General features: G+C 40.8%; 2 protein-coding genes across 2 annotated transcripts in view; one reads left to right on the forward strand and one right to left on the reverse strand.

Annotated features, from left to right (window-relative positions):
- Positions 1-1,579, forward strand: part of LOC119903497 (potassium voltage-gated channel subfamily H member 8-like) — a 42,997-nt gene extending 41,418 nt beyond the window's left edge. Inside the window, 3 exon segments of the mRNA XM_038719720.1 lie at positions 108-217; positions 413-465; positions 631-1,579. Of these exon segments, the coding sequence (XP_038575648.1) occupies positions 108-217; positions 413-465; positions 631-1,389 (922 nt within the window). The 3' untranslated portion in view covers positions 1,390-1,579.
- A 2,438-nt stretch (positions 1,580-4,017) lies between these two features.
- LOC119903501 (gamma-crystallin S-like) lies at positions 4,018-6,679 on the reverse strand. Its single transcript, XM_038719734.1, has 3 exons — positions 6,502-6,679; positions 4,747-4,989; positions 4,018-4,397 (listed from the first exon to the last, which is right to left on the reverse strand). The coding sequence occupies exons 1-3, from the start codon at positions 6,565-6,567 to the stop codon at positions 4,125-4,127; spliced, it is 582 nt and encodes a 193-aa protein (XP_038575662.1). The 5' UTR covers positions 6,568-6,679; the 3' UTR covers positions 4,018-4,124.
- Between the last annotated feature and the right edge of the window lie 2,660 nt (positions 6,680-9,339).

A 9,339-nucleotide genomic window follows, 5' to 3' on the forward strand; every position in this document is an offset into this window, starting at 1 on the left:
GTTTATTTATTATTTATTTATTTTAAGTTGGAATGCCAGAATTATTGCCTTGTTACCTGATTGTCTTGGGTGAAATTCATTGACTCCCTCCTCTTGTCTGTCCTCAGGTTTGTGGACGGGATTGAGACAGAAAACCAAAGTGGTTCGGCTCCGAAATTTGATTTTTCTCCCAGCGCAACTCAGAGTTTCCTACCCAGCCCCGATTCAGCTACCTCAGGTTAACATACATACACACACATATATACATACTATATATGAGACTGGACTGGATCCCATTAAAAAGAAAGGTTTCGAGCTGTAGAGCCGCAAAGACACATTTATGTATGACTCAATAATTCATTCTTGATTATCAGTCAGCAAGTCCTTACTTGCATGGATGTGTGTGTGTGTACATTTCGTTATTTGTCCATAGGGGCCCTTGATGAGGGTGACACCATGCAGACTATTGCTAAGCTAAAACATGAGGTAAGGCTACTTACACTAAGGTGTTATGGAGAAAAACTGACTTTGACTAAATAGTAAATTCAGAGCTTTAAGCCAAGATTTGACATTACTGTATGACAGTATCCTAAACTGGAAAACAAGACAACCAGCATTTATGACTCTTCAGTCTGACTCCCCTCTCTCCAGATGAACGTCCTCTCCCGTCAGGTAACCGCTGTCAGTCAGGAGCTGCAGGAAATGACACGTCTTCTCAAACCCCTCTTCCATAACACCTCCACGCTGCTGATACCCAATGCTGTGACTCCGCCTCACAGCGTGACATCACACAGCTGCTCCCCGGCCCCACCCCTTCTTACCCAACACACACCTGTGGACCACTCAGACGATCAAAACCCTTCATCCATCCTGGTACCTGGACCGGACTCTCCTCAGCTGAGCTTCACGAAGGTGTTACAAGGAGAGTTTGATCCACTTCAGTGTTCACCCTCCCGAATCATCACCTCCCATAATCCTCCAGTTCCTCATCAGGCTAGCGCTGCTCCCCCAGTGTCTCATTGCTCAGCTCCCCCATCACTTAACAGCTCTCCCCATGAGCACACCATCATGCCACATCCCTACTCCTCCTCCTCCATCCCCTCTATCTCTTCATCCATCTCTCCCCTTTTGGTGGACTTAGCAGGATCTGGTAGTGAGCCACAAACACAGCCTCAATCCCGTATCCCGCTCCTGTCCCAGTCTGAGTCCCAGCTCCGGTTCCAGCCTGAGTTCCAGTTCATATCCCGGTCTCATCCCCATTCCCTTTCCCAGCCTCAGCTCCATCCCATTCTCCAGCCCTCCAGCATGGCAACCCGCTCCCGAGAACCCCTCCTGAACCTGCAGGAGCTGGAGTGGGGAGAGCAAACCGCTCAGCTCAGCTTCATTAACGAAGGACAACCCTCAGTGTGAACAGAGAAGACTAAAATCTGGACTGAAAGACAGGAATAAACTAGCATGCCACACAACTTACTGCATGACAGACATTTGCCCGAAGTTTGGCATGTGAGATAAGATGTAAATGCATCGATTTTAAACTATTATAAACTGTTATCATCAGCACCCGTTGTAAACAGATCTGACAATAAAATAGGTTGTTTTATAGTTTCATTTTGATTCGTTTGACAGGATAACACTTCTGCATACACTGAGTGATATAAAAACAAGACAATTGAACCTTCAGTAATAAACTCTTTTAAAGGAGACCTATTGTACTGCATTTCCAGTCCTATGTTGTAGTTCTGTGACTCCTGTATGGCAGCTTTGCATGATCCAAAGTTAAAAAAAATCCTTTTCTGTCTTATACTGGTCCTTCATGTAGGGCAGTGGTATTCAATTAGAATTCAAAGAGGTCCAGTTACAGAAAATTTCCTGAAGCAAAGGTCCGGAACATCAAAACGACTAATTTGCGTTATCATTCAGTACCATAAGGTATAGTTGTACGGTCTGTCAAATCAAATAATATTTCAGTCAGTTTTCACATCAAACTGGAGGGATAATAAATAATAACTATTCTAATAATAAATTCTAAATTTAAGTAAACTAAAATAAAGTGCCTATAATTTTTTGAAAAAATTAAATAAAAAGTGTAGCTTGAAGTGATGAAGTGTAGTCATAACCAGTTTTATAATAAACACTCAACACATCATAACAAATGAACAGCTGTAATGCCTCCTCTTCTCTTTCATTCCCTCTTATAGAGCAACCACTTCCCTACTTTATCTTGTTCAGTGAGAAACGTGAGCTCTAGTTTGTCCTGCCAGCTAGGATTGGAGATCTATGCGATATTCTGGTGTTGAACTGCCCGTGGGAGGAATGTACATGTAAGAATCTGTACATTCTTGATTAAAAGCCATGTGAAATCTCTTTTCCCTTTCGTCTCCTCAATTCGTGTGTGTTTCCAAAACGTCTCTGGTGAATCGCACGGACTCGACTCGCAAGCATCGGAATGCACAGATTTGATTGGCTGAGCAGCGTCACATGAGACGATTGAAGCACATGCGATTGGTCTGTGAGTTTCCAGGGCCACTAAACCAGTACAGTAAATTCAACAAAAGCTGCGCGGGTTAAAATAGAAACGCTCCGTCATGAGGTAGTAAGTCTCAATAATGAATCGGCTGTAGGTCGACGGTCCGGAGAGGACAGCGGCTGGGTCCGGATCTGGACTGCGGTCCGCCTATTAGTGACCTCTGATGTAGGGCTTCATTTCAGCCACTGTCTGAATCAAGCTATAGATGCTCCTGTCTCTTTAAGGCCTCCCTCTCAAAGCCCACTGTCTTCTGATTGGCAAAGACCTGATGCACGTTACCAAGCTGTTGTTGCCACTGAGCTGTACAGACAGACTAAGCATAGCTGTGCGGAGCAAATGACCATATAGGGAATATCAACTCCGTCTAGCTCTGTATGTCATCAAAGGGATCCGTTGGTAGAAAAAACTGTTGAAAACAGAGTTAAGTTCAGAACAGGAGGAAATCTGAGGTTTTGGCTCACAGGAATTTAATTGATCCATTGTAGATAAGTCATAAAATATTGAAAAGCATAGTAGGTCTCCTTTAACAGTTAACACATAAATGAAGGCTCAGTAAAAAGCCCGATTTCTCCCAAATGTCTTTAAAACCACTCCGCCACTGCTTCTCAGAGACATCCAACAACTATAGGAAGAAACTTAATGGACCAATGAGTTTGCAAATTTCAGCTCCTTAACTGTAAATTGTGCATACGTACATTATAACGGATTAATCTTCAAGGCACCTTAAGCAGTTATAGATTTTTTCATGGTTAAAAAAAAAAAATTCTATTCAACCAGATCTTCACATATGGACGCGTGGTCAAGACCCGTTGGCATAAGTTTGGAGTTGGTTGGGATGAACGGGTGAGCCAGAAACTGAACTTTCAACCAGGAGACTAGGAGAAAATTGTGACGTTTTGCAACATTAACAAGTACTTTTATTTTGAAAGTCTAAGTGGACGTTATTTATTGACAGCGGAGCCCTAAACATTAAAAAACGACACTAAAGGGGTACCCAGGGAGTTAAAAGCATGTGTTGTTCCATTCCAGGAACTTAACGGCACCTTGAAATCTTGTTTCTGCGGACCTCCAGTGCGTTCACGTTCCACATTGCTGCAGTAGAAGTGTACTCCAGGGTGTATCAGTACACTGTGACATTACTGTTGGGTGTGATTACAGGCGCAAAAGAGCATTCTGACCACACCTATTAGCATCAGTTTTTGTAATTGGTAAATTATTGTTGCATGGTAACAAAGTCTGAAGATTGATTTGAGAAGTGTGCACCTCACAATATTTTATTTATCTTTGACAAAAATTAAAGTAAATCTTATGACTGAAGTCCAAGTCGTGCAACTAGAATTCATACCTCTGCTATTAATTAAAATGTTTGGCATGGAGCGAAAGGTTCAATAATCTCTTACAGCTCTTTCTGACAACTCAAGGTCCACTTACTGAGATCGCAATCCCTCATGTACAGCACAGTGCACTCCTACTTCTAGACACTCCCACTCAGTGATGACACAACCCTGTAATTCCTCATCATTCAGTTTTATTGTAGCTGTTGCTGTGTCTTGGTCTCTCAGATCTCAGTCATGAGCCAATCAGCAGCCAATGAAAAGGTGAAACAAAAGGAAAGTGGCTACTCAGTTAGCTTTCTGAAAGACTGCACCGTAGGGCAGATGGCTCCCCAGTCCACCGGCTTGCGGTACTCGCCTCTCTCCAGCAGATACTGGCGGCCCTTGAAGTGAGGGTGCTCGTAAAAGACCCACCAGCCTCCCAGGACCCTGCAGGAGTGAACCTCTCTCCAGTGGAACTTCTCCAGCACGGAGGGACAGTCCTCAGTCGCTTCAAACACCTGACCACCAAAGTCCCCTTTTACATAGAGCTGGATCTTGTAAGGATCTCCACTGGCCTGGAGGAGGACGCCGGCAAAGGGGAAACAGAGAGGCAAAATGAAGGAGATAGGTTGCAGTAATGTTTTTATGTTTTGTTGCAACATCTTCAAATTGAAGTGTTTTCTTACTTCAAAATCAACTGTCTTGGCAGCGGTTTTAATTATTTGACAATTTTAAGCAGGTTCAAGCAATTTTTATTGCAGATTTTATAGGCTGATATCATTGAAAATGTGTAAAAATGGAGGAGCATAGCATAGCATATTAGCATAGCTAATGCCAAACTAGCTGGTGTTTCATTTTGGTGAGTAAAACATTATGCAGTCGTTGCCACTGTATCCTAGAAACTTAGTACGTTCGAAGGCTTACAAAGTGAATCATCTTGCAGGAGTTGACTCTGTCGTTGAGGCCATTCCAGCTCTGGAAGTCGGGGTACTCGCCTCTGGTCAGGACGTACTGGTACCCCATGTAGTTTGGTCTCTCGTAGATCACCCAGGTCCCGCTCTCCACGCGGGCCGAGTTACAACGACTCAGGTATGAGTGGAAGTCGCTGCAGTCGCTGTCACACTCATACCTGCGACCCTGGTAGTTCTTGTCCTCGTAGAAGACGATCTGGTGGAAAGTACATGAGTGAATCTGAGTGAAATATTAAATACCTACCTAAAGTGCTTGATAATATATGCATATAATATTTGGTTTGTAAGCTTGTAAAATAAGTTCAAGTCTGTAAACTCTAATGTGGATGTTTGTATAGTCTGGGCTCTTAGCCTATAAAGTCTTAACATTTTGATTTCTGTCTGTAAACTCTATTTTACACTCTGTTTCCTGATTCTCATCCTACTTGTGTAAATAAACACACAGACTTTACAGGTTTACATAGGTTTTTGGAAAGTGGATCCACAGGAGAAAGAAAGCAGGATATCTAACTTCTGACCAATTTTCTATCTACTAAATGTTCAGACTTAACAAAATGAAACCTGCAAGCCCAAACCTGGATATACAATCTCAACATTAAATTCCCTTTAAACAGTGAGGGCTTCACATTTTCTGAAAAATAAATACCCAGCGAGTTCATTCAACCAACTTGACCACTGCTCTGAAGGCATTTCCTGAATTCTCAAAATCAGGATCAGAATCTAAACAAAGTGGTAGTGGTAGCTGGAAATAATCGTACGTATGTCCATGCTCAATTTATCCAATGTGAACCAAAATTAAAAGTTTTATTATCAGTTACATTGGTATATTGATGTTGCCTGTCATTATTAATACAAATAGCCTCAGGATATTTTGGTTGTGTTTTACAAAAAGAGCAAGGCCATATTTCATTTCATCTCAAGGATCCTGAAAACACCCAGGTGATTATGGGATGGATTTGATGACTCACTTGCTATGACAAGATGTTAACTGAAAAAGGACTCGGGGAGCGAGTCTAAGGCTACAACTCTCTAAATGCACTGTTGTAGCAGACAAGGCTTTTTTCTCCCCAGTCCCTGTGCTAAGTTAGATGAACCAGTGCTTGCACCACACAATGTCGCTCTTCTGTCATGGCTGCTGTTCACACAGACAGGTTAAAATGTTAAAACTTAAACTTAACTGTAATCCTTCATCTCTACTCACCCTGCCCATCCTGGGACTAGATCTGCTCCACAGTGTGGTCTCCCTTGAATGTGTGTGTGTTATGTAAAGTACTATGTGTGAGTATGTGTGTGTGCATGCGTGTGTGCGTGTGTGTGCTCATATGCGCCCTCATTCTCTTTTATACCCTCAGAGCCCTCTATAATTGAGACAATTGCTTTGTCATGAGAATGAGATCCAAAATTTGAGTCAGTGGTTCCATTGCTAGTCGTGTTTTCCAGAAAGAGGCTGTGGGATTACGCTGCATAAAGACCTCGGCCACTGACCTAGTCTTTATAGCAAACTGTAAACAAACTGCACACACACACACACACACACACCCACACACACAAATATCCTTACGTACATACTTATGTGTCAGACCTCTATTTGATGATTGTATAAATGTTAAACTATCCTTGTCATGCAATGTGGGAACAAAACAGCCATGTCAGCAGTCTGTGTGCACCAGCAAGCACTGAGCTAAACTTAAACACACAGCAGGCTAACCTGTTTGAGCAGCAGAGTTTCAATTCGAAAACACTGTTCAGCTGGTGCAGTATTTTGTATGGCCATGACAAGTTGAAGTCAATGCAGTACATCAGAAGCTGCAGTTCCTCAAATGGCCTTTAGATGCCGGTGTTGTTTCACATTTTTTCCCCTGCAAATCCCCCAACCAGTTTGGGTTCTCTGCAATGAGACACTATTGGAAATATGGGAAAATATTATTTGAAGGGTAAATAATACAACACAACACAAGACTGAAAACTTAACTTAGTAACTTCAAGTTACTAAACTTTTATCAGCTTTATAAAGGTATAATTCAGATTCAGAATCAGATTCCTTTATGATCATTGCACAGAATACAAAGAAAATGACGATGCATTCCCACATAACAAACAAAACAAAAATGACAACAAAATTTAAAATATAAAGAGTTTCAGCTAAACTAATTAAGGTTCTAAATGTACAAATAAAAAATAGTGTGAAGATTACTATAATCTGTAAAACGATAGATATGAAACAGGACAGGACAATAAGTTATTGTTAACAACTGAGATAGTATTGCACTCTAGGGTATGGCACATTTATTATATGTCAATATGTGTTGTAAAGTTTTAGTGGCCCAAAAAAATTAAGCAAACCAAAATTAAAAGGGAAAGTGAACGGAAAGTAATTTATGTGCAGAAATTAAATTAGGCGTGATTTAGTTCAAGAATCTAAACTTAACTGAAACAAAATGAAACAAATGAAAATTGAATTAAATTAGATGATACAAAATGAAACAAAACAAAACAAATGAAACAAACTATAAAAACACTGCTGGGACTCTCAGCAAGCATCAGATCTCCCCAGCCTGGGAGAATAACTTGGCTGCAGAACAAAGTGGGTTTTAATTGTGTATGAAAATATACAATAAAATAATTAATGAATAAACTTAATGATCCGTCAACGTGTGATTCCCATAGACATCACAGGGCGGCAGCATTTCCAAAGTGAAAATACAACACCCAGCTCTCCTCAGGTTTCCTACATTTTATGTGATTTGTAGTGGGATGGACTTGGTGTCACTGCAACAGTGAAAAACAAGGTATATAGAAGATTACAGCTGCAACGATCAACAAAAAAATTAATCACCAATTATTTTTATACCGCTCACTTAAAACAAAAAAACCCAATAATATGTCAGAATATGCTTCTTTTGCTTGTTTTAACATCATACTAAGTTGAATATCTTTGTTTTTTTGTTGGTTGTACAGATATTTGACGACTTTACCTTTGTCCATCACATAATCTACCAAACGATTAACTGATTCTTCTGGAAAACAATTAACAATTTACTGATCATGAAAGCAGCAGGGCGAAATCCGATTGGTGAGACACATTTCATACACAAAGAAACTGAACAAAATCAGTTGAAGAAAGTCAAACATAAAACCCTTTATACACATAAACGTACACCTATAGCAAAAGAGAGAAAAAAAAACATTTTATCCCAATAAAGAAGTCAATGTTATTTCAAAGGTGGGTTATTTAACAGTAATTCAGAACTTTTCAGAAAGTCCAGATTCTGTACAAATAATTATTTCCTCTGTTTCAGTATAGCTTTCTGTCCACCACAACCACACTCTGAATGCTATGTAAGTAAATCTGAAACACCTTAATTACACATAAAGACCATAAACACATTCTTCACATCAATATTTGCTGTTACAGGTGATAAAAGCTGGCTTGTTTTCATTGGAGCCTTGTGAAGGCACTCTTTAATTGCTACGAATACCACCACACATGCACACACACACACACACACACACCTCTTGCTCATGGTGTGAGACTCGCGGTGAGCTGTCAGAGATACTTAAGATGATGTAGGACAGACAAGTGTTGGCGCACACACACACAAACCACAGAGGAGGAGGAGCGGCAGGAAGGCAGACAGGCTGAGTGGTAATGATAGGTGACTATTCTTCCATGTCGAATAAATCATAGAAAAAGCTGACCACTGCCGGTGAACACTAGTGCTGCTATTTGGAGAGACACACTAACCAACATATAAGTGATGGACGGGCAGAATTTATGAAATAAATTCTCAGGAAACTACAGACAAATGTTTTTTAAAGTTTTTTTACATTTGTCTCCTCATAAGGACAATGACAAGTCTATAATTCAAGATTACAATCATAAATAAGGCGTCTTTATAGTTTGAATCCAACCGAGGACTACAGTGAGCTTCTGGTGAACTGTCTAAGTGACTGAAAAAATAAGAATTTTGAGGTAAAGTCATTTTAAGATTTAAATCTGATTTAGGAGAGCAAATTACACCCACTTCTGAATTTACATTCAGAAATGCAGAACTGTAAATGTTTAACATCAGAGGGCCAAATATCTTCCATTGTCAACCACTTATCCTGCGTACAGGGTCGCAGGGGGTTGGAGCCAAACCCAGCTGACACTGGGCGAAAGGCGGGATACACTAAGGACAAATTAGGGTCACTAATCAACCTAGGCCACATGTCTTTGGACAGTGGGAGGAAGCCGGAGAACCCAGAGAGAATCCACGCAGACACAGGGAGAACATGCAAAATCCACACAGAAAGGCCGGGGCAACCAGCAACCTTCTTCCTGTGAGACCACAACACTATCCACTGGAACACCGTGCCACCCTCTGAACATCTTATTATTATTAATCAGAGAATTCTTTGTTTCTTCTTTCTCTTCTCTTTTTTACCTCAAACTTTTTCTGTATCAAACATTGAGAGCGACACCAACATCGTTAGGCTGTCCTGAAAATCTATCTTTCAGCCAACAGCTACACACGGTACAGCAGACTAACTCTCAGAACTGTAC

Source organism: Micropterus salmoides, unplaced genomic scaffold (assembly GCF_014851395.1).
Source record: "Micropterus salmoides isolate LMB-PRFRI ecotype aquatic unplaced genomic scaffold, ASM1485139v1 Ms_hic_scaffold_1, whole genome shotgun sequence".
Classification (NCBI taxonomy): Eukaryota; Metazoa; Chordata; class Actinopteri; order Centrarchiformes; family Centrarchidae; genus Micropterus; species Micropterus salmoides.

Coding starts and splice junctions, on each gene's coding strand:
- LOC119903501 (XM_038719734.1), bottom strand. CDS start 6,567: ATGGCCATACAAAATACTGCACCAGCTGAACAGTGTTTTCGAATTGAA. Junction 4,990..6,501: donor AAACTCTGCTGCTCAAACAG/GTTAGCCTGCTG, acceptor ACTTTCCACCAG/ATCGTCTTCTACGAGGACAA. Junction 4,398..4,746: donor CCTGCAAGATGATTCACTTT/GTAAGCCTTCGA, acceptor GTCCTCCTCCAG/GCCAGTGGAGATCCTTACAA.